This window comes from Bufo bufo, chromosome 1 (assembly GCF_905171765.1).
Source record: "Bufo bufo chromosome 1, aBufBuf1.1, whole genome shotgun sequence".
NCBI classification, from domain to species: Eukaryota; Metazoa; Chordata; class Amphibia; order Anura; family Bufonidae; genus Bufo; species Bufo bufo.
Window position 1 is genome coordinate 254,344,050 of NC_053389.1, and position 27,820 is coordinate 254,371,869.

Here is a 27,820-nt window from a genome sequence, read left to right on the forward strand (position 1 = left end):
AAACCCACAAACCTACTTCCTCTACAATAGTTCATGAACTATCTGATGAAATAATCTGATGCTCTGGTTCCCAGTTCTTTAAAATTGGAATGCATGAGTCAAAGAAGCAAACGGTGAAAAGAGAACACTTCAGCTTTGTGACTACTACTGCGTTTATGACTACTTTTGGTCCCAGCCGCACACCGTACAGGCCGCTAAGCACTCCTTCCCACTACAGACTACAGCTCCCGGGGTGCCCCGCGCGGGGGGAGGAGGATCACGTGACCGGGAGTATCTCTGTACTGTTGACGTCCTCAGCCACCGTGTCTGCTAGATGCGGCGATTCCAAGGGGAAGGGGCTTCGGTGTGTGCGGCCGGGGGCCTGTCCTGGAGGTGGGGGACACTCTGCCTCCTGGGGCTGTTCTAGGTAAGACCCCGCAGCCCATTCTGATTACAATGGTCTAATGATTCAGTAGGGATTTATAGGAGTTTTGTAAATGGTATGCCTATACTAACTATACACTATGACTCCTGGGAATTGCGCCCCCTGTAGACACAGTGTGGCCACCAGGCTGTGGGAAGTCTGCACTTCCTGATGTTTCTATGACTGTAATGGGCTGAAGGACCCCTGGTAGAGCCTGTACCCAGGGGCATAGCTACTGTGGAAGCCAATTTAGGAAGGGGCCCGGGAGGACAACAAATGGATTTATTTTCAGGGCTCAGTACTGCTATTACTCACCGCTCCCTGGTCGTCTGGCAGGGCGGGACCAAGTGTGTATAGGAGCTCACTATAACCCGGTGTCAGGTCACAGGGTAGACACAGTGCTGCAGGCAGAGGAAGACGCCCGCTAGAGGGGAAGAGAGGTGAGTGGTTTTTATTGCATTAAGGGGGGCGTTTAAAACTTGACTATGGGTTCCATTCAGTTCTAGTTCCGCCATAGGATGCACCCCCCTGACTGCTGGACCCCTGGGTCATATGTGTACGGTATACATGCTGAGTATGCAGTCACTACCCATAGTGCCGTTCTATAGTTAAATACAACACTGCCCCATTCATCCCCTGGTCGGGAGAAGTGCTGCACCGAACCCGTCCAGCAGCAGCAGTCTCCAATGAGTAACACAGCGCACAGCATGGGAACTAGCGCTTGCGCAGTGCCATGCGCCCAGTTATTCAGTCGAGGCCACGTGCCTGTCTGTCAGTGGCCAGAAGTAATGTTACAGTTAGGCTACTTACACACTTGCGGCAGAGTGATCCAGCAGGCAGTTCTGTTGCCGGAACTGCCTGCCGGATCCGGCAATCTGCATGAAAACGGACAGCTTTTCTAGACGGATCTGGATGCGGATCCGTCTCACAAATGCATTGCAAGAACGGATCCGTCTCTCCGTTTGTCATACGGATAAACGGATCAGGTTCTATTTTTTTCACATTTTTAAAGGTCTGCGCATGCACAGACCGTAAGGACGGATCCGGCATTGCAATATTTTTAATGCCGGATTCGGCACTAATACATTTCAATGTAAATTAATGCCGGATCCGGCATTCTGGCTACTGATCCAGAATTTTGGACAGAGAGAATACCGCAGCATGCTGAGGTATCTCCTCCGTCCAAAACGCTGCTCAGTGACTGAACTGAAGACATCCTGAAAGGATTTCTCGTCATTCACGATGCATGGGGATATGCCTGATCAGTTCTTTTCCGGTATAGAGGCCCTAGGACGGAACTCTATGCCGGAAAAGAAAAACGCAAGTGTGAAAGTACCCTAACTTAAATCTTAACTTTAATTTTGTTGTCTTCTTTTTAATTTCCAGTAACAACAAACTGAACTCATGAAGCATCTCTTTTGAGGCCTGGCTTGTGAGAATCTGCAGCCATGGACTTCCCGGCGTCACCCCGCAGAGTAGCCGCCCGCCGAGGGTTCTTTTCACAGTACACACCTCATCATCTGGTGGTCTTCCTTCTGACATTTTTCAGGTGGGTGAATCAGGAATTTATTAACGCATGGTAACATGCTCTGTTATTCCTCCTGGCAATGTAGGAATAAATTCACAACTGGGTTTGGCCATTCCCCTTTTCAGTAAGGGATGTCCTTAGGCTACTTTTACACTGGCGTTTTGGTTTCCGTTTGTGAGATCCGTCATGGGCTCTCACAAGTGGTCCAAAACGGATCAGTTTACGTTCTAATGCATTCTGAATGGAAAAGGATCCGCTCAGAATGCATCAGTTTGCCTCCGATCAGTCTCCATTCTGCTCTGGAAGCGGACACCAAAATGCTGCCTCCAGCGTTTTGGTGTCCGTCTGACGAAACTGAGCCAAACGGATCCGTCCTGGCACACAATGTAAGTCAATGGGGACGGATCCGTTTTTACTGACACAATATGGCACAATAGAAAACGGATCCGTCCTCTATTGACTTTCAATGGTGTTCAAGACGGATCCGTTCTGAACGGATGCAGACGGTTGTATTATCTGAACGGATGCGTTTGTGCAGATCCATGACGGATCATGTCAGCACTGATTGGACTGCCCCGCTGACAAGAGGAATAGTAAAACCCAGCTCTGTAATCCAGCACCACAGAACCATGTCATTTCACAAATCGACTAGAACATGTCTCTGAGTGAAATCTCATTGCAGCAACCTTTTTAGAAAGGTTTTCTACTTGTACAATTTATGGGGTCCATTTATCAAACTGGTGTAAAGTAGAACTGGCTTAGTTTCCCCTAGCAACCAATCAGATTCCACCTTTCATTTTCCAAAGGAGCTGTGAAAAATGAAAGGTGGAATCTGATTAGTTGCTACGGGCGACTAGGCCAGTTCTACTTTACACCAGTTTGATAACTGACTCCATTAGTTTTGTGTCAAGTCCAATAATAAAGAATAACTGATAATCCAGCATCTCTCAGGTCCCATTGGTGGTAGATGAAAGGAATTATATATGTAAAATTAATCTGACACGATTGGGGCCTGTTAAATGCCAGATTATTAAATTTATTATGGATTATAGGATGCCAGATCAGCACAATATCACAGTATTAGATTGTTTTCATTACTTTTTTGCACTTTTTTGATGCCATAGCCTGCTTCTGGACGGCATGGAATATCATGAAGTCCTTTTCCAGTAATTTAATAATGGCATGTCTCTTCTTGGCCCACATCCCAGACTGGCTTCTCCGATCTGACCTGAATTACAGGTTTATATAGTCCAAGATGCAGATCATGTGACCGGCTATCTCAAACATAAGTATTATTGAATTTGGACTTAACATACAATGTCAGAGAAGGGTAACTGACTGCGGCGTCTGTTCACTGCGAGGGAGCGCAGATAAATGTCAGAGAAGGGTAACTGACTGCGGCGTCTGTTCACTGCGAGGGAGCGCAGATAAATGTCAGAGAAGGGTAACTGACTGCGGCGTCTGTTCACTACAAGGGAGCGGAGATAAATGTCAGAGAAGGGTAACTGACTGCGGCGTCTGTTCACTACAAGGGAGCGGAGATAAATGTCAGAGAAGGGTAACTGACTGCGGCGTCTGTTCACTACAAGGGAGCGCAGATAAATGTCAGAAAAGGGTAACTGACTGCGGCGTCTGTTCACTGCAAGGGAGCGCAGATAAATGTCAGAGAAGGGTAACTGACTGCGGCGTCTGTTCACTACAAGGGAGTGCAGATAAATGTCAGAGAAGGGTAACTGACTGCGGCGTCTGTTCACTACAAGGGAGCGCAGATAAATGTCAGAGAAGGGTAACTGACTGCGGCGTCTGTTCACTGCGAGGGAGCGCAGATAAATGTCAGAGAAGGGTAACTGACTGCAGCGTCTGTTCACTGCAAGGGAGCGCAGATAAATGTCAGAGAAGGGTAACTGACTGCGGCGTCTGTTCACTACAAGGGAGCGCAGATAAATGTCAGAGAAGGGTAACTGACTGCGGCGTCTGTTCACTGCGAGGGAGCGCAGATAAATGTCAGAGAAGGGTAACTGACTGCAGCATCTTCACTGCAGGGGAGCGCAGATAAATGTCAGAGAAGGGTAACTGACTGCGGCGTCTGTTCACTACAAGGGAGCGCAGATAAATGTCAGAGAAGGGTAACTGACTGCGGCGTCTGTTCACTGCAAGGGAGCGCAGATAAATGTCAGAGAAGGGTAACTGACTGCGGCGTCTGTTCACTGCAAGGGAGCGCAGATAAATGTCAGAGAAGGGTAACTGACTGCGGCGTCTGTTCACTACAAGGGAGCGCAGATAAATGTCAGAGAAGGGTAACTGACTGCGGCGTCTGTTCACTGCAAGGGAGCGCAGATAAATGTCAGAGAAGGGTAACTGACTGCGGCGTCTGTTCACTGCAAGGGAGCGCAGATAAATGTCAGAGAAGGGTAACTGACTGCGGCGTCTGTTCACTGCAAGGGAGTGCAGATAAATGTCAGAGAAGGGTAACTGACTGCAAAGGAGAGCAGATATCCTTTTAATCTCACGTATCTTAAATGGGGTTTTACAGTTTTATGTAAACATTCTGTAAGGCTAGTTTCCCACTAGCGCTTGTATATCTGGCAGGCTGTTACGGCAGGGAAAACGATGTAACGTCCGGCAATGCTGGAATGCATATATACAAGCGCTAGTGGGAAGCTAGCCTAATTTACTTTGTGTTGTCAATTCCTTATCATTTCTAAGATCTGTGTTTGCAGTCAGTGAATAGGAACATTCACTGTTTCCAAGACTGAGTGGTAGAAAGAAGGTTCTTTGTCCTTCTGGGTGCATTTCATGTAGGTTTCTATGGGCGTCTGATAATCTGGCAGCTATCTAGTCCCATTGGTGCCGAATGTACAGAATTTTCCTGTATGTACCATACAGCAGTGTCTTTTTAAGGTGGCGTTCATCCCATCTCTGTCCGGCCTTGGCTCTTATTTCCATCTCTTTCTTTCCTCCCCAGCTATGCTCTGCTCCATGCATCGAGGAAAGCCTTCAGTAACGTAAAGGTCAGCATAAGTAACCAGTGGACGCCATCCGACCTAAACACCTCAGTGTTCAATTTGGACCCTAATAGGGTAAGACCAGTAATTCAGACAAGTCCTAATAGTCCGCCATCTCCCCTGTACAATGGAGCCTGTCTGAGAACCCACAAGCCCCTGCTGGGTACGTTGGGTGGGAATGTATTGTAACATGACTGTATTATAACTGGAGATAGCAGCCATTTTGTTTGTCACCCAGCTTTCCCAGAATCGGATACAATACTTCATCTCCTGGTTGTATAACATATTTGTATTTCTCGCCCATTTCCTTGGGGGACACAGGAGACCTTGGTATAGCTCAGCTCCATAGGAGGCGTGACACTAAGTGAAGACTGTTAAGCCCCTCCTCCACAGCTATACCCTCAGCCTGGAGAGAGAGACTGCCAGTTTTTTGCTTAGTGTCCAAGGAGGCAAAACACTCCCTGCTCCGCAGGGCTGTTTTTTTCTCCTTAAATTTAAATTTACATTTTTTATTTTTTATTTTTAATATTCACAGGGACAACAGAGACGCACTAGACCTCTCTATTTTTCCCGGGGTCGAGCTGCGCCAGTGACGGTCATCCGCACTGCTGCCTCCCCCACAGAAGACAAGGAGGACCGGGCAGCCCAGCTCCCCTGCATCCCGCCAGCGTAAGGGTCACCCACACGTCAAGCCCCTCTCCAGCTTCCTGCCACTGCGGTGCCAGTAGCTGAAGGGGCGACCCTGCTGGAATGGACAGAGGGTGAAGACTTCAGGATGGTGAGAGTGGCTGTTCCAGCCTCCCCCTCCCCTCCCGGACTTCGCTTTGGCCACCTGTTTACCTCTGCAGGGCCTCCTCACCCTCTCAGACCGCCCCTCCAGGAGGGCATCCAGACCGGATCCTAGGACATCACAGGCGCCCTACTACAGGCCAAGAGCCTTCACTTCAGGGGCATCCAGGCTAGGATCGCAGGCGGGCGCCTGCCGCAGCAGCAACCAGCCGGCGCACACCCTCACTGCCGGCATCGCGACGATCCGCGCAGGAGAATCGTGGCGGTCGCTCTATTCCTCTGGGCTCTCCCTTACTCTGGGCATTCATTGTGCGCTATGGGTCGCGGCCTTTCATTTACAGCTTCGCTTCCCGCTCCCCTCAAATTCCTCCCGCCTTCCAAGACACCGCAAGAACCTGTTGCCACCGCTGCTGTCTCTTCTCCCTGCGGCTTGACGTTCTGGATCTGGACTTCCCTCCTGCCACTGTTGCTGCTGCTGCACTGCCGTTAACTTCCTCACTCCCTGAGGTCTCCGGGTCTGGTAGGACTGTTAACCCCTTCGTAGCACTAGCGGCCCCTAGCCTGGACAGCCCCTTCTTCCTGCTTATTTTTCTCATCGCCAACATGTCTGACCCCTCAGGGGCCCCTAGACCCTGGTACCACGCCTTCACCGCTTGTGAAGCACCCTTTCCATGGGGGCAATCTGACCCGCATTGCTCTTTATGCCAGGCCCCAATACAGAATCCTCCACTTGCTGTGCCGCCCCCTGTTTCCTCGGATCCACCTGACTGGGCAAGATCCCTGTCCCAGGCCGTGGAAAGCCTTACTCATGATGTGGGCTGCCTTGTAGACACACAGCCTGCCACGCAGCCTGCTACACCCCCTGTTGTACCCTCCGGGTCCGCTGCTTCTGCCGACCCGTCGGGGTCCCTCGCTCCCAGTGACGCCTCCAGGGCCCGGCACCTCCAGAAGCGCTCCAGGGCGGAGTGCGCATCTTCCTCGGATGCGTCCCTATCTCCTCCGCGTGTGCGGACTCAGTCGGTTAACTCCTCCTCACAGGACATGCCCTCTGAGGGAGAATTGGTGGATTCAAATTGGGACATGGACTCGGCATTGTCGTCCAAGCTAGCCTCTGCTGTGGGTCATCTCATCGCTAATATTCGCGACACCTTTAAAATTCACAACGACCCTCCCAGCACTGACAAGGCCGGTGTGTCCTTTTTCCGCCCCAAAGCAGCGTCCACGGTTTTCCCTCTCCACGCCGACTTCTCTTCGGTGGTCTCTAAGGATTGGGCTCGCCCCGATGCCTGTTTTACCCCCCCCCCTTCAAGAAGTTGGATATCTGTTATCCCTTCCCAGCGGATTGCATCTCCACTTGGGCGTCTCCACCTAAGGTCGACCCTCCCGTGGCCCGCCTGTCTAAAAGCACGGCCATTCCTGTGGCGGACGGCTCCTCTCTTCAGTCCACTGAAGACCGTCGCATGGAATCCCTTACGAAAGCCATATTTGCCGCCTCTGGATCAGCCCATAGACTGGTCTTTGCTTTCGCCTGGGCCGGGAAGGCGGTCTCGGAATGGGCTTCCCAACTTGACCAGGAACTTGATTCAGACGTCTCTCTTCAGGACCTCCGTTCTTTAGCCCAGCTCGTTGTTCAGGCAGGGAAATTCATTTGTGAGGCCTCCCTTGATGCGGGTGCCCTCATTGCCCGTTCCTCTGCTATGGCTGTCTCAGTCAGGAGAGAACTTTGGCTGAAAGCATCCAGGATGCTTACCTCCACATCCCGATCGCTCTGTGTCACCAGCGTTTCCTTCGCTTAGCGGTGGGGAACGACCACTATCAATTTGTCGCCCTCCCCTTCGGCCTGGCGACGGCTCCTCGGGTGTTCACCAAGATCCTAGCCCCTGTCCTGTCCTGTCCTTTCTCCGCTCCAGGGGTGTTTTTCTGCTTTCTTACTTGGACGACCTCCTCCTCAAGGCGCCCTCCTTTTCCCAGACATCTGCCAGCGTGGACCTCGCGCTGCAAACCCTGGAGCGGTTCGGTTGGATTATCAACCTTCCCAAGTCTTCCCTTACCCCCTCCAAACAACTCGTCTTCCTGGGGATGCTGCTGGATACAGAAGCGGCGGAGGTTCGTCTCCCACCGGAAAAGCGTCTGACCCTTCACCGTTCGGTTCGGACCCTTCTTTTCCACCGCCGTCCGTCCTTCCGGTCCAGCATGCGGGTATTGGGACAAATGGTGTCCTGCTTCGAAGCAATTCCGTTCGTGCAATATCACTCCCGCCTCTTCCAGACGGCGATCCTGTCTGCCTGGGACAAGTCCCCGGAGAGTCTGGACCGGCCCTTCCTTCTACCACCCATGTTAGGACCTCCCTCCTCTGGTGGTTACGGACCCCTCTCCAAGGAAAATCCTTTCTGCCGATGATCTGGTTGGTGGTCACCACCGACGCCAGTCTGCAGGGTGTTTCCTCCCTGGTCCGTCCAGGGCACTTGGGCACTTGGTCTCCATCGGAGTCCAAGTTGCCGATAAACATCCTGGAGTTGAGGGCGATTCCCCTATCGCTCCGGCACTGGACTCCCCTGCTTCGGGGCCATCCCGTCCGTGTCCAATCGGACAACGCCATGGCTGTGGCGTACGTAAATCACCGTTGAGGTCGTCCAGATGTGGATCTCATGGCCTCCAGGTTCAACCACAAGCTCCCCACCTTCCTGTCCAGGTCCAAGGACCCGAGGGCGTACGGCGCCGACGCTCTCGTTCTTCCGTGGACGGAATTTTCCCTCCTGTATGTGTTTCCGCCCCTCCCCCTTCTGCCTCGGTTTCTCCGGAAAATCGCGACAGAAGGCGTTCCTACGATCCTGGTAGCTCCAGATTGGCCTCGCCGGCCTTGGTACGCCGACCTGATGCTGCTCCTGGGAGACGCGACTTGGCCACTGCCTCTGAGAAGACCTTCTCTCTCAAGGGCCGATCTTCCACCAGCATTTAGGGTCGCTACGTTTAACGGCGTGGCCGTTGAGACCGCATTTTTTGACGCGACAGGGTTTTTCGGCGGATGTGGTTCGCACCATGATCCGCGCACGGAAGCCGGCCTCGTCCAGGATTTATTACCGAACTTGGCGGTCTTACCTAGGATTCTGTGAGGATCTGGATGTTCATCCTCTTCGTTTTTCCCTCCCCACAGTCCTGTCCTTTTTACAATCTGGCCTGGACCTGGGTCTGGGCCTCAGCTCCTTAAAGGGTCAGGTCTCGGCACTGTTCATCCTCTTCCAGTGTCCTTTGGCCCCTCTCGGGCCTGTCAAAACCTTCATCCAGGGAGTTGCTCACTCTGTTCCTCCGTATCACTCTCCCATTCCGCCCTGGGACCTTAATGTTGTGCTCTCGGCACTCCAAGCCTCCCCCTTCGAGCCGTTACGAAAGGTCTCTATTCGCCTTTTGTCCTGCAAAGTCATGTTCCTTCTGGCCATCACGTCTCTCCGACGGGTGTCTGAAATCGCGGCGCTTTCTTGTACTGAGCCCCTTTTTGTCTTCCACCAAGATAAGGCTGTTCTCCGTCCGGTCCCTTCCTTCCTCCCGAAGGTGGTCTCCGCCTTTCATCTCAACGAGGACATCATCCTCCCTTTCCTTTGTCCGTCTCCTTCTCACCCTCGAGAACGGGAGCTGCACCGCCTAGATGTCGTTAGGGCCCTGAAGATTTACCTGGAGATCACCGGCCCCTTTCGGCGCACAGACTCTTTTTTTGTGGTTCCGGAAGGTCTGCGCAAGGGGTTGGCGGCGTCCAGGGTGTCTGTTGCCCGCTTCATCAAGATGGCTATTGCTGAGGCTTACCGCGCCAAGGGCAAGGAGCCAACTTTTGGTGTTACCGCTCATTCTACCAGAGCGGTCGGTGCCTCTTGGGCTCAGAGGCATCGTGCTTCGGCTTAACAACTGTGCAAGGCGGCCACCTGGTCTTCCTTGCACACCTTCACCAAGTTCTACAGGGTGAACACCTATGCATCGGCGGATGCTGCTTTGGGCCGCCTGGTCTTGCAGGCGGCGGTTTCTTGATGCCTCCGGTGGTTTCGCCTTGAACTGTGGTCCCACCCCTCTTGGACTGCTCTCGAACGTCCCAAGGTTTCCTTTGTCCCCCAAGGAAATGGGCGACTCGCTCTTCCTTGGGGGACACAGCACCCACCCATTGTTCTGGTTCTACAGGTTACGGTTTAGTTGCCCCTGTCGGGTAGTTGACTTGTTTGGTTCCACATGGTTGGTCATTGCCTTTTTTTCACTACTTGGACACGCAACTGGGTAGTCTCTCTCTCCAGGCTGAGGGTATAGCTGCTGGAGGAGGGGCTTAACAGTTTTCACTTAGTGTCACGCCTCCTAGGGAGTTGAGCTATACCCAAGGTTTCCTGTGTCTCCCAAGGAAGAGTGAGAGAGATTTTACTGGTAAGTTATACAAAAATCTCGTTTTTTTTCAGACCTGGAATGGCAACAGTCTCTTTCCCAATCATGATTCCGCCACCATCTTTCTGGGTTTACTGGACACCATTTTCCTCTTTTCGTATGCAGTGGTGAGTCTTTATTCTTATCCGATGTTTTCCCTCTGCGGTTGGTATCCTTGGGATGGCTTCACACACAGCATTTTGTGGCATTCTTACTGGCATTTTTTTTTTCTTCAGTTCAGAAACGCTGTGACTAGATGATACTGAGGGGTTGTCTAGCTTTTTGGACTTTTTTTTTTTAACTTTAAACCCTAGCCTCTTGTACCTGTTGAAAAAAAATAATAATCTTACTCGCCCGCTTCCCATGACTCTGTTCCGGCTCCCAAGGCTCTGGATCCTGTCTTCTGGATGGGGTCACATGTGCTGATGCAGCCAATGACTAGCCTTAGTGGCATTGACGTGCTTCATGGAGGCAAGTCACTTTTAAGTATACTTACAAGATGGGGACCAAAGGACCATCGAAAGGAGCCAAAACTGAGCTGTGGGGAGAAGGTGAATATGTGTACAACAGGCTGGGATTCACTAATAAAGGGTTATGCCCATCTCAGATCCTGGTGGCTTAAAGGGTTTCTGTCACCCCACTAAAGTGATTTTTTTTTTTTTTGGGCTAGTTAAATTAGTTATATAGCGATATATTAAAATATAATAGTGTTCCTTACTTTGATCCAGCAGTTTAGTCAAAAAACGAAGTTTTATCATATGCAAATTCCGTCTCTACCAGCAAGTAGGGCGTCTACTTGCTGGTAGCTGCTGCAGAAATCCGCCCCCTCCTCTTGTTGATTGACAGGGCCAGCCGGGATCTCCTCCTCCGGCCAGCCCTGTCGGCTTTTCAAAAATCGCGCGCCCGTGTTGAATCTGCGCAGGTGCTCTGAGATGAGGAGGCTCGTCTCCTCAGAACTCCCTCAGTGCGCCTGCGCCGATGACGTCTTCTATTTCGATGATGTCGATGATTTCAGATAGGTGCTGGTCCCACCTCTGGAACCCGTTTCTGTTTTTAGAATTGGGCCCCTGAAGCAAAAGAGAGCTATGGGACTGCGCTCACCAGTGAATGGAGGGTGCACGTGCTTGTGCGGTGCACTCTTTCACTTTTGAGGGACCTGTACTAGAGATAGGAGCAAGTCCCTGAGGTGGGACCAGCACCTACCTGACATTTGTGACATATCCTAGTGATATGGCACCAGTGTCTGAGATCGGAATGTCCAAAAATCTGGACAACCCCTTTTAAGTGTATAGGAAGCTGTTGAAAAGTCTGCATACACAGCGTTTTGGTTTATGGAGTTTTTTTGGGTCCTTGCTCTTGGTACAATGTTTTTCTAGAATTTTGTCCTGTACGCTGCTCTATAGAACTTGAAAAATGACAGGAAGGAAACCGCATGTTATAAATAAATCAAAAACGCCACCAAACACGCTTGTAAAAAACAAAAAAACTCAAATTGCGTAAAATTCTGGGCTTTTCTTCTACAAGCCTCCAGCAATCCTGAAAAGATTGGGCTTGAAGGAGGCCTTGAAGGGAAATGTATCCTGGCTATTTCGTGAGCCGTATGGTAATGGTCAGCTGATCACTGGGGAAGCTATCCTCATAAGACAACCCAGGAGGAAGTGTGAAATTAATAGAAATAAAATATTCTCAGTGTAAGGGTCCATTCACACGTCCGTAACGTGTTTTGCGGATCCGCAAAACACGGACACGCAATGTGCGTTCCGCATTTTGCGCACCGTACATTGCTGGCACTAATAGAATATGCCTATTCTTGTCCGCAATTACGGACAAGAATAGGACATGTATTTTTTTCGGGAACGGAAATGCGAACGGAAATGAATGGGTCCACAATTCCGTTCCGCAAAATGCGGAACAAAATTGCGGACGTGTGAATGGGGCCTATTGCACTCATGTCGGGTCCTCCTGAACAAGAGATGCTCTTTGGAGCTGCTAATCACTGCTGATAATTTCTGGAGGTTCCAAAGGAGGGAACCTCTGCTACAAAAAAAAACTGTTTATACTGTATTCTGAAATAAAAGGCTAGAGATTTGTGTGTATAAATCTGTGCATTTTTTGGATTTAATGCTGTTGGTTCTCTGGTCACAGGGTCTCTTCATCAGTGGCACCATCGGCGACCGGTTAAACATGCGCTATGTCCTTACTTTTGGCATGTGCTTGTCTGCAGTAACGGTATGTCATGATTGATTGGTTATCTGACTGTGATCGCTGTAATCTCCAACCTCCACAGCTCTACACACCTGACGTCGCCTGTTCCACAGCTTATCTCTATGACCAGAGCTAGGCTACGTGTAGTAAACGATGTAATCACAATGTAAACCTGCTGTACCAGTAGGGTTCACCACCAAGTATTTTGTACCCGTGGGGTCAATAAGGCTGCATTACATTTTTCTAGTGGCTGTGTACAGTACTGCAGCTTTCAGTTTAACCCCTTCAGGACCAGGGGATTTTCCATTTTTGCGTTTTCGTTTTTTCACTCCCCGCCTTCCTGTAGTCCTAACTTGTTTATTTTTCCATTCACATAGCCTTAGGAGGGCTTATTTTTTGCAGGACAAGTTGTACTTTCTAATGGCACCATTTACGGTTGCATACCATGTAGTAGGAAGCGGAAAAAAAAATTCCAGATGGAGTAGATTTGTGAAAAATGCCATGCCATTCTGATAAAGTATTTTATTTATTTTTACACTGTACACTATGCGGTAAAATTGATCTGTTATCCACATTCTCCAGGTCAGTACGGTTACAAGGATACCACACTTGTATAATTTTTCTTGTGTTTTAATACTGAAAAAAAAATGAAAACCTTTGAGGAAAATTATTATTTTTTTTTTAGAACCATATTCTGACCCCTTTAAATTTTTTTCAGTTGTGTACGGGGCTGTGTGAGGGCTCGTTTTTTGCGGGACGATCTGTTCTTTTCAGTGATGGCAATTTGAAGTGTGTGCAACTTTTTGATCACTTTTTATAATAAAAAATTATTGGGTAGTTAAAGTGCCAAAAATGGCAAATTGGCTGTTTTTTAATTTTTTTTCTCGTTGCGCCATTTGCCGTATTCCATTAATATTGTTATATTTCAATTGTGTTTGGCATTTTCGCACGCGGCGATGCCCATGATGTTTATTTTTTTTATTGGTTAAGTATTTATTTTTATTTTAAGGAAAGGGGTGATTTGAACTTTTTCAACTTTTTTTTTTTACTTTTTCTTTTTTTAAGTCACCTTGGGTGACAATAACTTGCAATAATTAGATTGCCCATTGTGTTCATTGATGTCTATATAGACATCATTGAACACTTCATTTGCACTATACCAATACAATGCTGCCACCTAGTGGCCTGTATTGGTATATTCCTGAAATAGCCTGAAGACTGCTTGAGGCTTCGGTGCCTATTTCAGCAATGTAACAGTTTCCCCAATCTCAGTCGGGGAACGCTGTTACCGAAGCGGAAGTGCGCGGCTTCCGTTCTGATCCGATGCCGTGGTCACATTTGACCACGGCATCTGAAGGGTAAAATGTATGTGATCAGCCATACATGTGCCGCGGATCTCTGCTATTTAAAAGCAGAATCCCGGCGGCTATGGCGCCCGCTCTACATGCGAGCACCATGTTTAGGGACCGGACCTCCGCCGTACATATACGGCAGAGGTCCTCAAAGGGGTTGTCTAAGTTATTTTTTTGTTCTTTCTATGTGCCTAACTAGGCAAATATAACAACTTTACAATTAACTCACTTTATCTGCAGTGCCTGGTTTATCAGATTTGACTGAGGGTCACATGACCTGTGATGTCAGCTTCTCTCCCTGCTCTGATAAAGTTCGTTTACAAGCCTGTAAACCAGATGTCACTGTGCTGGCCACGCCCCCCTTCACTGCCTGCTCTCTCATAGGATTCTTAACCCCTTCAGCTGCACAGACTGGGTAGCTGCAGCAGTGACAATTCTGGGCACAGGAGCTGACAGAATAGAGAGAGCATTGCACAAGGTGGTAGGGGGAAGACCCTGTGTGTATTAGCAGTGTCATTATACAGCTGGGACTTGTAGTTCTACACTTACAAGTTGCTGTTGATTCTCCCAGCACTCAGGGCAGCCCTTGTATCAACTCCCTTAGCAGTGTCATTGTACAACTGGGACTTGTAGTTCCACACATAAGAGTTGCTGCTGATTCTCCCAGCACTCAGGGCAGCTCTTGTATTCGCTCCCTTAGCAGTGCAGAGGGAGGGGCAGAGATTGTTTTTATTGCATGTAAACAAAGGGCCAGAAGACAACCAGGGAAATTAGGAAATATATATATTTTTCATAACTCGGACAACCCCTTTAACCAGCTCAGGACCGCCGTACGCAGGATTGGGGGGGGGGGGAGGCGGGGGCGATCTGTGGATGGCACAGTTATGGGCTGGGGGGGTCTGTGGATGTCACTGTTATGGGCTGAGGGGGGTCTGTGGATGGCACTGTTATGGGCTGGGGGGTCTGTGGATGGCACATATATAACAGTGCCACCCACAGATCCCCCCAGCCCATAACAGTGCCATCCGCAGATCCCCCCAGCCCATAACAGTGCCAGCCACAGATCCCCCTGTAACAGTGCCAGCCACAGATCCCCCTGTAACAGTGCCAGCCACAGATCCCCCTGTAACAGTGCCAGCCACAGATCCCCCTGTAACAGTGCCAGCCACAGATCCCCCTGTAACAGTGCCAGCCACAGATCCCCCTGTAGCAGTGCCAGCCACAGATCCCCCTGTAGCAGTGCCAGCCACAGATCCCCCTGTAGCAGTGCCAGCCACAGATCCCCCTGTAGCAGTGCCAGCCACAGATCCCCCTGTAGCAGTGCCAGCCACAGATCCCCCTGTAGCAGTGCCAGCCACAGATCCCCCTGTAGCAGTGCCAGCCACAGATCCCCCTGTAGCAGTGCCAGCCACAGATCCCCCTGTAGCAGTGCCAGCCACAGATCCCCCTGTAGCAGTGCCAGCCACAGATCCCCCTGTAGCAGTGCCAGCCACAGATCCCCCTCCGTAGCAGTGGCAGCCACAGATCCCCCTCCGTAGCAGTGGCAGCCACAGATCCCCCTCCGTAGCAGTGGCAGCCACAGATCCCCCTCCGTAGCAGTGGCAGCCACAGATCCCCCTCCGTAGCAGTGGCAGCCACAGATCCCCCTCCGTAGCAGTGGCAGCCACAGATCCCCCTCCGTAGCAGTGGCAGCCACAGATCCCCCTCCGTAGCAGTGGCAGCCACAGATCCCCCTCCGTAGCAGTGGCAGCCACAGATCCCCCTCCGTAGCAGTGGCAGCCACAGATCCCCCTCCGTAGCAGTGGCAGCCACAGATCCCCCTCCGTAGCAGTGGCAGCCACAGATCCCCCTCCGTAGCAGTGGCAGCCACAGATCCCCCTCCGTAGCAGTGGCAGCCACAGATCCCCCTCCGTAGCAGTGGCAGCCACAGATCCCCCTCCGTAGCAGTGGCAGCCACAGATCCCCCTCCGTAGCAGTGGCAGCCACAGATCCCCCTCCGTAGCAGTGGCAGCCACAGATCCCCCTCCGTAGCAGTGGCAGCCACAGATCCCCCTCCGTAGCAGTGGCAGCCACAGATCCCCCCCTCCGTAGCAGTGGCAGCCACAGATCCCCCCCTCCGTAGCAGTGGCAGCCACAGATCCCCCCCTCCGTAGCAGTGGCAGCCACAGATCCCCCCCTCCGTAGCAGTGGCAGCCACAGATCCCCCCCTCCGTAGCAGTGGCAGCCACAGATCCCCCCCTCCGTAGCAGTGGCAGCCACAGATCCCCCCCTCCGTAGCAGTGGCAGCCACAGATCCCCCCCTCCGTAGCAGTGGCAGCCACAGATCCCCCCCTCCGTAGCAGTGGCAGCCACAGATCCCCCCCTCCGTAGCAGTGGCAGCCACAGATCCCCCCCTCCGTAGCAGTGGCAGCCACAGATCCCCCCCTCCGTAGCAGTGGCAGCCACAGATCCCCCCCTCCGTAGCAGTGGCAGCCACAGATCCCCCCCTCCGTAGCAGTGGCAGCCACAGATCCCCCCCTCCGTAGCAGTGGCAGCCACAGATCCCCCCCTCCGTAGCAGTGGCAGCCACAGATCCCCCCCTCCGTAGCAGTGGCAGCCACAGACCCCCCCCTCCGTAGCAGTGGCAGCCACAGATCCCCCCCCTCCGTAGCAGTGGCAGCCACAGATCCCCCCCTCCGTAGCAGTGGCAGCCACAGATCCCCCCCCTCCGTAGCAGTGGCAGCCACAGATCCCCCCCCCCGTAGCAGTGGCAGCCACAGATCCCCCCCCTCCGTAGCAGTGGCAGCCACAGATCCCCCCCTCCGTAGCAGTGGCAGCCACAGATCCCCCCCTCCGTAGCAGTGGCAGCCACAGATCCCCCCCTCCGTAGCAGTGGCAGCCACAGATCCCCCCCTCCGTAGCAGTGGCAGCCACAGATCCCCCCCTCCGTAGCAGTGGCAGCCACAGATCCCCCCCCTCCGTAGCAGTGGCAGCCACAGATCCCCCCCTCCGTAGCAGTGGCAGCCACAGATCCCCCCCTCCGTAGCAGTGGCAGCCACAGATCCCCCCCTCCGTAGCAGTGGCAGCCACAGATCCCCCCCTCCGTAGCAGTGGCAGCCACAGATCCCCCCCTCCGTAGCAGTGGCAGCCACAGATCCCCCCCTCCGTAGCAGTGGCAGCCACAGATCCCCCCCTCCGTAGCAGTGGCAGCCACAGATCCCCCCCTCCGTAGCAGTGGCAGCCACAGATCCCCCCCTCCGTAGCAGTGGCAGCCACAGATCCCCCCCTCCGTAGCAGTGGCAGCCACAGATCCCCCCCTCCGTAGCAGTGGCAGCCACAGATCCCCCCCTCCGTAGCAGTGGCAGCCACAGATCCCCCCCTCCGTAGCAGTGGCAGCCACAGATCCCCCCCTCCGTAGCAGTGGCAGCCACAGATCCCCCCCTCCGTAGCAGTGGCAGCCACAGATCCCCCCCCCCCCGTAGCAGTGGCAGCCACAGATCCCCCCCTCCGTAGCAGTGGCAGCCACAGATCCCCCCCCCCCCCCGTAGCAGTGGCAGCCACAGATTCCCCCCCCCCCCCCGTAGCAGTGGCAGCCACAGATTCCCCCCCCCCCCTGTAGCAGTGGCAGCCACAGATCCCCCCCCCCCCCCCCCGTAGCAGTGCCAGCCATCCACAGACCACCATTAGTTCCAAACCCACCAAACACACAGCACACCTTTTGGTTAAAAATATTTTTTTTCTTATTTTCCTCCCCAAAAACCTAGGTGCGTCTTATGGGCCGGTGCGTCATATAGGGCGAAAAATACGGTAATAACAAAAAAAGTAAAAATGTCAGCAGCAATAAAATACCACCAAATGAAAGCTCTATTAGTGAGAAGAAAAGTAGGTAAAATTCATTTGGGTGGTAAGTTGTATGACCGCGCAATAAACCGTGTAGTGCAGAATTGTAAAAAGTGGTCTGGTCATTAAGGGTGTTTAAGCTAGGGGAGCTGAGGTGGTTAAGGGGTTAAAGTTTGTTTCCCCATGTGTTTAATATTGATGACCTATCCTCAGGACAGTTCATCAATATCAGATCGGTGGGGCTCAATCACCTCCGCTGATCAGCTATTTGAGGAGGCTGTGGTGCTCCGGTGAGGCCCTCATTCTCCTTTTAGCTTACCAAGAACAGCACCGTCCATTGGATAGTGGCCGTGCTTGGTATTGCAGCTCATCCCTGTTCACTTTTAAGAGGACTATTTAACCGGTTTTGACTTTTTAAAGTCAGAACCTGGCATTGTAGGGCATGTTTACTAGATGTGGTAGGGCAAATGTTTTTTTTTTTTCCAGATACGCTGCTCCGTTGCGCCGCTGTGCGCCCTGTATGCTAATCAATACCATTGATATAGGGAGGAGACGGACGCGTTTCTTTGTGGGCATCTCCTTCTCCCTGGCTGTGAGCTGTGCAATCACAGCGGACCACATCGCAGCCATTGAGAAAAAACAGCTCACCTTCTCCCTGGCTGTAATGTGGTCCGCTGTGATAGAACAGCTCACATCTAGGGAGAAACAGACGCCCACAGAGAAACGCAGAAAATCTGTAGCAAAATTGATCTCTTCTTTAAAGAAGAGCACATAGTTGAACCCTCTGTAACATTATGATATTGCATGATGAATAATTTCCTACCTGTGGTGTGACTGTATTTTTTTTTGTCTTTTTTAGATGTTTGTATTCGGCACCGTCACTGAATGGCTGCACTTCTACAACAAGATCTTCTACTGCCTGATATGGGTGATTAATGGACTGCTGCAGTCGACAGGATGGCCCTGTGTGGTGGCAGTCATGGGGAACTGGTTTGGAAAGTCAGGGTATGCATTCCGCAGCACTTTACGGATATTATCATTATACTGTCCCCAGCAGAGCTCGCAATCTAATTTCCTTATCAGTATGTCTTTGGAATGTGGGAGAAAACCCCCACAAATACGGGGAGAACTTACAAACACCATGCAGATGTTGTCCGTGGTCAGATTTGGACCTGGGACCCCAGCGCTGCAAGGCACCAGTTCTAACCACCGTGGCACCACGCATCTGTGGGGAAACCTGGCAGAATGTAGTCAGATTCCCTGCAGGGCCACCACAGGAGAAATGAAATATTATACTCTGTCCATTCAAATCAGTGGGTTTATGGGTTGTGTGTGTGTGTGTGTAATGCATTTTACACTCTTGTCAAAAGATGAGGATCCTAAATATTAGGACCCCCTACTGGGGTCTCTAATAGGGTTTATGAAAATGGGTTTTCTAAACTGGACAACCCCTTCAAGCTGGGTCACTGCCACATTCCCATTTCAGACAATGGGGGCATATCGCTACACTGAGAACCGAGCGGGGGAAGGTGGTGGCCACCGCTCTCAATCATTTCTATGGGGCTGACGGAAATAGCCGAGAAGTGAATAATAAAACACCGTAATAAAACGATATAGGTGATGTGCCATTGCGCATAGTGCACTTTTAGGCAAACCAAATGGGGATGAGTTGCAGTACCTCCTAAATGGCAGCGTTGACATAACTGGAATATCCCTTTAACTAGAGTGAGAGTCCCTGTAGGCAACTATATTGGTTGGCTTCCAGGATTAAAAATAAAATGGCTGAGGCGGCTACCTGCAGTGTAAGTGGCTTACTTACTTCCGAATTGTCAGCTATTTTTTTTTCCCCCCATATAGACGAGGAGTAGTGTTTGGATTGTGGAGCGCCTGTGCTTCTGTTGGAAATATTTTGGGGGCGTTCCTAGCATCATCGGTACTACGATACGGGTATGAGGTATGTAGATATTTAGATAGATCACATTACATTTTAACTATGACATGAGCAGTGATTTTGGCCAGTTTTATGGCCACAGCACTGGATGGGTCAGACTCTAAATCTGGCCTTGGACCTATGACACCCATGAGCCATCTTCCACAAAGGTTTTGCTATGGAAGGTGCAGAGGTTGCTGTTGGGCCCTGGTGCCTGGGGGATACTGATATATGAAGGGATGAGATTCTGAGGAATAATGGTGATAAAAGGACAGGAGTCAGTTTATGAAATATAAAAGGCCTAGTTGGCTACTGTTGATGAATACGTATGTGGGATGTGTATGTGGCACTTAATAATATAGCCTTTTTTGAGATTCTGTGCCATTTTTATATATCTCAAAAGCTATGCCCCCTTGTTTGCCAAGTCTTTTGTGATGTCCACATAACATGGCTGATGATGGAGGGTATGTCTGTCCACATAATTCCAAGGAGCCACACGCTTCCTACTCTTCGGTTCGGCATCTAGTAGCGTGATCTGCGCCTGTGCAGTGGTGTAGCTGGCTGATGAGTATCGGATAGGGATCGACCGATTATCTGTTTTACCGATATTCAGGATTTTGAAAGTTATTGGTATCGGCATCTGTTTTGCTGATATACCGATAACGAATCGGGAACAAGGATCGCGCTGCTGTCAGCACGATCCGTGTTACCTCAGCAGCACAGGGGAGAAGGAAGCAGTGTCTCCCTCCCCCTGTGCCACTGCTGCCACCAATGAGAGGAGAGAGGACAAGAGGAGGGGCTGGGCTGTAGCCACTGCGCCACCAATGATGTTGACTGACTCATTTATTCAAATTCAACAGGAGGCGGGAGCTGGCTGCAGAATCACATAGCTGCCTCCCGACCTCTATGAGCGGTAGCTGCGATCCCCCAACCCCAGTGTTAAAGACATTGGTGGTGCAGTGTGCCTCCCCACCCAACCCCCCCTAGTATTTATCATTAATGACAGTGGCCACAGGGTCCCCTCTCCCCTCCTCATTGGTGGAGCAGTGGCAGCTTCTGATTGGAGCCCCAGCAGTGTAATCCTGGGGCTCCGATCGGTTACCATGGCAGCCAGGACGCTACTGAAGCCCTGGCTGCCATAGTCGGCAGGGAGAGTGTGAAGTCCTATTCACCCTAATAGAGCTCTATCTGGGTGAATAGGACAAAGGTTCTAGCCCCTAAGGGGGCTAAAAGTTAGTAAAAAAATAAATAAAAAATATTAAGTACAAATGAAAAAGAAAGATTTACAAAAAAAAAAGCTACATGTTAACAATAAACATGTTCATTTTCAGCAGATTTGTGTAGGAATTTTTTGTTTTTTCAAAAATGAAAATTTATACCGATATTCTGTGCATTATCGGCTATTGGCCTGAAAGTTCACAGATTATCGGTATCTGCTCTAAAAAATCTATATCGGTTGATCCCTAGTATCGGAGCTGTTTGTGTGCCTGCACAGGCCATTTCCCAGCACTCTTTATTCAGCTGATATGATTTTCTCATTTACTGGGCTTTGTAGTTCCATTTTGGGATAGTGGACAATGAGCAATCTGGCTGGTAACATAGGCTTCTTATAGCTCCTGTTAGTAGGCTTAGTCCATGAATATGAGACCATATAGCCTACAGCTCGTAAATTAAGAATAATATCACATATAAGATTGAGCCAGACGCGTTTTGGGGTGCCTGACCTCAAGCATGTAAAGTCTTGTAATGCATTAACGCATCGGCATGATACACCACTATTTCCACCTTGAGTGCGTGCCTTATTATTACATAGTTCATTGCACTAAGAATATTAGAACAAGGGGCCACCAGACCACTCTGGTGTCTCATATTCTGGGGAACAATGGGCCAGACAGGTTATGATCCATCTGATGGACTTTTACAGTAGCCTGGATCTGTGATACCTGTGTCTATTCAAAAAGCCGATATCTTTCCGATTAGAGATGGACAGGGCTGGAAGAAGTAGTAGTCCGGCCTCTGTGGTTATGTGGGGGAAGTCAGAAATGGCTGTGATTGGAGGGGATGTATGTAAATTACATTTCTGTCCTATCTGTCTCCCAAGTATGCCTTCCTGGTGACCGCTTCGGTGCAGTTCGCTGGAGGGTTGATTATCTTCTTTGGTCTGGTGACCACGCCGAAAGAACTGGGTAGGTTGGTAAAATAGTGTAAGAATACAATTAAAGGGGTTGTCTCATCTCGCCGTTACTTAGCCGAGATGAGACACAGTCCTGACCACCTCCCAGCAGGGCACGCCAGCGCTCGTTGTTTCATTAGTTTTTATTGCGCTGCATGGGAACTAGGGAAACGGCAAACTATGGTGTCTTCCTAAGGCCTCTTTCACACTTGCGTTGTTGGGATCCGGCAGGCACTTCCGTTGCCGGAGGTGCCTGCCGGATCCGGAAAAACGCAAGTGTACTGAAAGCATTTGAAGACTGAACCGTCTTCCAAATGCTTTCAGTGTTAATATGGCACCCAGGACGCTATTAAAGTCCTGGTTGCCATAGTAGGAGCGGGGGAGCGGTATACTTACAGTCCGTGCGGCTCCCGGGGCGATCCAGAATGACATCAGAGCGCCCCATGCGCATGGATGACGTGATCCATGCGATCACGTGATCCATGCGCTTGGGGCGCCCTGACGTCACTCTGGAGCGCCCGGGGAGCCGCACGGACGGTAAGTACACTGCTCCCCCGCTCCCCGCTACACTTACCATGGCTGTCAGGACTTTAGCGTCCCGGCAGCCATGGTAACCACTCTGAAAAAGCTAAATGTCGGCTCCGGCAATGCGCCGAAACGATGTTTAGCTTAAGGCCGGATCCGGATCAATGCCTTCCAATGGGCATTAATTCCGGATCCGGCCTTGCGGCAAGTGTTCCGGATTTTTGGCTGGAGCAAAAAGCGCAGCATGCTGCGGTATTTTCTCCGGCCAACAAACGTTCCGTACCGGAACTGAAGACATCCTGATGCATCCTGAACGGATTACTCTCCATTCAGAATGCATTAGGATAATCCTGATCAGGATTCTTCCGGCATAGAGCCCCGACGACGGAACTCTATGCCGGAAGACAATAACGCAGGTGTGAAAGAGCCCTAACTCAGAAACCGCATAGCTTGCTGTGCTTTGCTGTTTCCATAGCCTGCATGCGCCACAATGGAAGCTACTGAAACGGCGAGCGCCAGCCAACTCTACTGTTTCATGTCCCACTGGTGGTCAGGACTGTATCTCATCTCACCTTAGTAACGGCGAGATGAGACAACCCCTTAACATTTTTGCACAGTGTTTCTGTAAATGTATTATATTCTCAGGTCTTCCTGATGCTGGGGAAGAGGAGAGTGAGAATGTGGAACAGGAGGAGGAGGCAAACAGACCTCTCATCAGTGGGGATAATGAGGGGGACAGCGAGTCAAGTTATTCCATCCAAGCTCCTGAGACTGCCAGTCAACCCAAAGCGATCGGCTTTGTACAGGCCTGCTGCTTGCCTGGAGTATTACTGGTGAGGACGAATCTTGAGTTACATCCTGAAAACAGAGCTGCAGTCACAATTCACCTGTTGGTCATTGGAAACAGTCAACAAGTTTAGTGCTGTATATGCCTCTAACAGCTAAGCTGGGCTCTTCTAATGCAGTTAATTTTTCCTATGTGCATACTTTCTATGTAGAATAATTCTATAGTTTAATTATGAAGTCTGTGGCACAGGCAGAGTGCCTCCTCCCTGTCTTTGTGTCAGGACATGAAGGGTCTGGCTGGTTCACTTCATTAGCTAAGCCAGCACCCTTTCTCCATCATGGTTGATGTAGAGACAGAGAAGGGAGGGTGACTTAGCTAATGAACTGAACCACACAACAAGCCCTTTCATACACATCACCAAGACAGAGTGGTGGAGCAAGCTATCTACCTGTGTCTGAACAACAGCGGAAGTGGAGCTGCCAGGACCAAGAGAGGGGGTCCAAAATTGGGACTTTATTGCAGATTAGATACGGTATAACATTTTTCATTACCAAAACATCCAAACAACTTTTATTGTCTCCAGACAACCCTTTTAATAACTATTCCTATTTCCATTATTTCCTTTCTTCCTCCATGTTTATTCAGTGACCAGTAGGTGGCAGCAGTTAGGCTTCTATATGAATTTCTTGCCCTCTATATTATTATTATTATTATTATTATTATTATTTATCATATTTGTGGTTGTTTTCCTTTGCAAATACTACATCCACCCAGCAATGAGATCCCCACATGTGCCTTTGTGGACTTATTTGACACACAGCATTTTATGAAGAAAACCTCACTTTTTCCGGTTATCATATCATTTTAACTTTTTTTGCAGTCAGATAATTAAAGCCTGTTGAAATATTTATGTACTACATACATGTTTAAATTTCAGCTTTTTTTGAGTCTGTAGTGTTTAAAAAAAAGCAGCATGCACAAAGTGACACAGATTTACAATTTTAAAGAAATGCTGCCATTTTAAAATGCATTATTCTAAAAGTGACTGTCCTTAAAGGGAACCTGTCATTAACTTTATGCTGACCTCACTGAGGGGAGCATAAAATAGTGACAGAAATGATGATGTCAGCGGTGTGTCACTCATGAGCTAAAAGTAAGTGGTTGCTGAGAACCAGCATCGTAATCATTGCAGCCCAGGCCTTGAAAAGAGTCAAATCTACCTGAGAAGAGTCCTGGTTATTCATAATCTCCTGCTCTCCTCGCCCATCTGCTGATGGTTGGCAGTTCTCTCCTAGACAGAAAGGGAGAAAACCAGGTAGGAGACTGTCAGTCATTAGCAGGTGGACAGGAGAGCAGGAATTTATGAGTAACCAGGACTCTTCTCAGGTGGCCGGGACTCTTTTCCAGGCCCAGTCTGCAATGATTGTGATGTAAGGAGCCACTTCCAATAGGAGAGGATTATGGTTCCTACCGTGGGAGATACCTCTTTGCGAAACGCTGCAAAGTAAAACTGTGTGAAAGTGCCCTGATGGAAATTCTCAGACTAGGGCTTTTTCACACGAGCGAGTGCAGTCCGAAAATCCCGCTCGCAACTGCATTTTAAGTGTATACGACTGGTCTCAAACTATTATTCTTCACCCTGCTGCCTCCATAGTCCTGGTTATGTTGTCCAGTATCTATAAGCTGCTGTGCTCACTGTTCTCCTATGTCATTGGCAGTATTCTCTGGCCTACGCCTGTCTGAAGTTGGTCAACTATTCCTTCTTTTTCTGGCTCCCCTTCTACCTAAGCATTAACTTTCACTGGAAGGAGGCTGAGGCCGACCAGCTGTCTATCTGGTATGACATTGGAGGAATCGTAGGTGAGTGATTATGTAGGGTCGGCATTTGGGAATCAATCAAACAAATGTTTGGTCGATTACCAAGGGTCTGCCTGGCCACACATGTAAAACAAATCGGGGTTGAGGGGGGTAAGTGGCTGCCAGACACCTCTGAATTTGATAACTAATTGGATAGCACTAACGCACCTTTCCCCTGAATTCCAATTTTTCTTAAGAGGTTGTAAATAGTATGGTTTGCTAATATCCATAAACCTGAATATCCATATCCTGAAATACACGTGACCATGGACGTTGTGTAGTATTGCAGTTAAACCCCATTCACTTGACTATTGCAATACCAGACAAAACCACTGGACTATAGTGGCACTCACTGGGGGAAAACCTTCACATTTTGTAATTACCAGGGAGAATAACTAGATTTTTGTACTTACCATAAAATCTGTTTCTCTTCCGTTCATTGGGGGACAAAGGCTTTGACCATAGGTATAGCTGTTGCCGCTAGGAGGCGGACACTAAGCACACAAAGTGTAAGCTCCTCCCTCTTCGGCTATATCCCTTCCTACAGGGACCAAGCTAAATCAGTTAGAGCAAAAGCAGTAGGAGAAGCCAGACACAAGAAAATCACACTATGTACAAACCCAGAACCACACAGGCCCGAAAAGGCCCTTAAACAAAAGAATGGGTGGGAGCTGTGTCCCCCCAATAAACAGAAGAGAAACAGATTTTACGGTAAGTACAAAAATCTAGTTTTCTCAAGCGTCTCATTGGGGGACACAGGCTTTGACCATGGGACGTTACAGAGCAGTCCCCAAGGGTAGGCATAACAAGAAACCCTCCCGTCAATCAGAGAACTGCCGTCTGCCAAACTCTACGCCCCAGAGACGCGTCAGAAGACTCAAAGGTGTGTACTCTATAAAGCTTGGAAAAAGTATGCAAAGACGACCAAGTAGCCACCTTGCACACCTGGAGGGCCGAAGCCCTGTGATGCACCGGCCAAGAGGCCCCCACTGCCCGAGCCGAATGAGCAGTCACTCGGAAGGGCAGGGCCTGTCCTTAACGCGTTGCGCTTCCTCAATAGCCAAACAAATCCATCGGGAAATGGAAGTCTTTGACGCACATCCGAAGGACCACATCCGGAAAACCCTGAGCCTTCAGTACAGCGGCTTCAACAGCCATGCCGTTAAATGTAGCGACCCTAAAATCGGGTGGAAGATCGTCCCCTGCGACAGCAGGTCCTCCCGAAGAGGAAGACGCCAGGGTTCGTCAGCGAGAAGGGCGACGCGTGCCACACCCTGCGCAGCCAATCTGGGGCCACGAGAATAACGGGCAGTCCCTCGGACCTGATCTTCTGGAGAAGACGCAGAATAAGAGGAAGAGGCGTGAACATGTAAGGAAACTTGAACCAACTCCACGACATCACCAGCGCGTTGCATGCCAGGGCCAGGGGGCCCTGGAGCGTGCGACAAAGTCCTCGACCTTGTTGTTGAACCGTGAGGCCATGAGATCCACATCCGGCCGACCCCACCTCTTGCAGATGGCCCAAAAGACCTGCGGATGAAGAGCCCACTCGCCGGGATCGAGACGCTCCCGACCGAGGAAGTCTGCGATCCTGGTGTAGACGCTGGGTATGTGAACTGCCGACAGTGCCGAAACATGTTTCTCCGCCCAGCTGAGAATCGGCGCCGTCTCTGCCATGACTGCCGGGCTCCGGGTGCCGCCCTGGTGATTGATGTACACCATCGCAGTGGAGTTGTCGGACTGAACCCGCACCAGACAACCCCTAATATGGTCGGCCCAATGTCGCAGAGAGCCGAATCGCCCTCAACTCCAGAACTTTGATTGGAAGGGAGTGCTCCTCGCATGACCATACCCCTTGAACAGAGAGGTTTCCCAACACTCCCTGTGGAAGTGGCGATATCCTCAACACAGCGGAGGTTCACTCCGCCCCCTCCTCTCCCCGGCGTTCAGGAAGACGCCGCCGAACCAAGCAAGCCTCAGGAGGACGCGCCGCGGTGTGTGGCCACACAGCAGGAGCAGCCCCTTGAGCCCTGCACCCTGGCCCTGGAAGACGGACGCCCCCAGGTGCCATTTAACATTTAAAGAGCTCTCATTGCTACCCATAGTACAGGGCGACCACATGGGGACCATCACATGTGGGGAGGAGAGGGTACTGGAGGGGGGACCCTATGGGCAGTCTCTAAACTTTATACTCGCCTATCTGGCATCTTCTGCCCCCCTGGCTCCAGCCAGATCACCACCTTCGGTGTGCAGCCCCTTGGTGAGGGACGCTACACCGGAAACAGAGGGGACTTGCGGTGGGCCGCAGTGGTGATGCGAATGCTGGCGGGAGACAGGTTTTTACAGGAACCTCTGGTCCTCCTTTTCTTCTGGAGCACGGGAAGGAGCAGGGGGTTTGGGTAACTCTCCTGGGTGGGAGTGCAGGCAGTTTTATGGACTGCCTGAAGCTTCCCGCTAAAGAAGGAAAGAAGAAAAAACTAAAAATCAGCAGACCTGCAACGCAGGGAGGTCCGCCTCCCACAGACACTAAGCTAAAACTGATTTTGCTTGGTCCCTGTAGGAAGCGTATAGCTGAAAAGGGAGGCGCTCACACTTTGTGTGCTTAGTGTCCACCTCCTAGCGGCAACAGCTATACTCATGGTCAAAGCCTGTGTCCCCCAATGAGACGGATGAGAAATCACTGTCTACTAGCTTGTTGTCAGCCTCACATAGGATTTATTTGCTTCTTAAAGTGTCCATGTTGGGTAGTAGTCCTGACAGTCCTCTGTATGGCACAGAGTGCTCCTGTGGTCCATATTGATGCCATATGTCATCACACAGCATCTGCTATAACTACTGCCATCTAACCATAAGGTCACTGTTTGCTCAGCAAATCACTCAAAAAGGACCGGTCACCGCTCCTGACATGTCGGTTTTTCTATAGTTACATAGTATGGTTGAAAAAAAGGCTTATGTTCATCGAGTTCAACCGAGGGATGGGTGGGGATAGGCATTAAGGGAAATGAGACCCAGACTTCTACACACTTACATAAGCATTAATGTTCCTGCTGTG

At 50.5% G+C, this 27,820-nt stretch overlaps 1 protein-coding gene across 2 annotated transcripts in view; it reads left to right on the forward strand.

Annotated features, from left to right (window-relative positions):
• Nucleotides 1–271: 271 nt before the first annotated feature.
• The window catches only part of SLC37A3 (solute carrier family 37 member 3), a 37,284-nt gene continuing 9,735 nt past the window's right edge, over nt 272–27,820 (forward strand). The window contains exons 1-10 of one of the 2 annotated variants that reach the window (XM_040438856.1): nt 272–406; nt 1,790–1,952; nt 4,897–5,011; nt 10,156–10,248; nt 12,266–12,349; nt 18,356–18,501; nt 19,354–19,450; nt 21,528–21,612; nt 22,770–22,957; nt 24,630–24,771. In XM_040438856.1, coding sequence (XP_040294790.1) covers nt 1,852–1,952; nt 4,897–5,011; nt 10,156–10,248; nt 12,266–12,349; nt 18,356–18,501; nt 19,354–19,450; nt 21,528–21,612; nt 22,770–22,957; nt 24,630–24,771 — 1,051 coding nt within the window. In that variant the 5' untranslated portion in view covers nt 272–406; nt 1,790–1,851. Of the gene's footprint in view, nt 407–730; nt 844–1,789; nt 1,953–4,896; nt 5,012–10,155; nt 10,249–12,265; nt 12,350–18,355; nt 18,502–19,353; nt 19,451–21,527; nt 21,613–22,769; nt 22,958–24,629; nt 24,772–27,820 lie in introns of those variants that run through there. The other variant, XM_040438867.1, reaches the window with a different exon arrangement.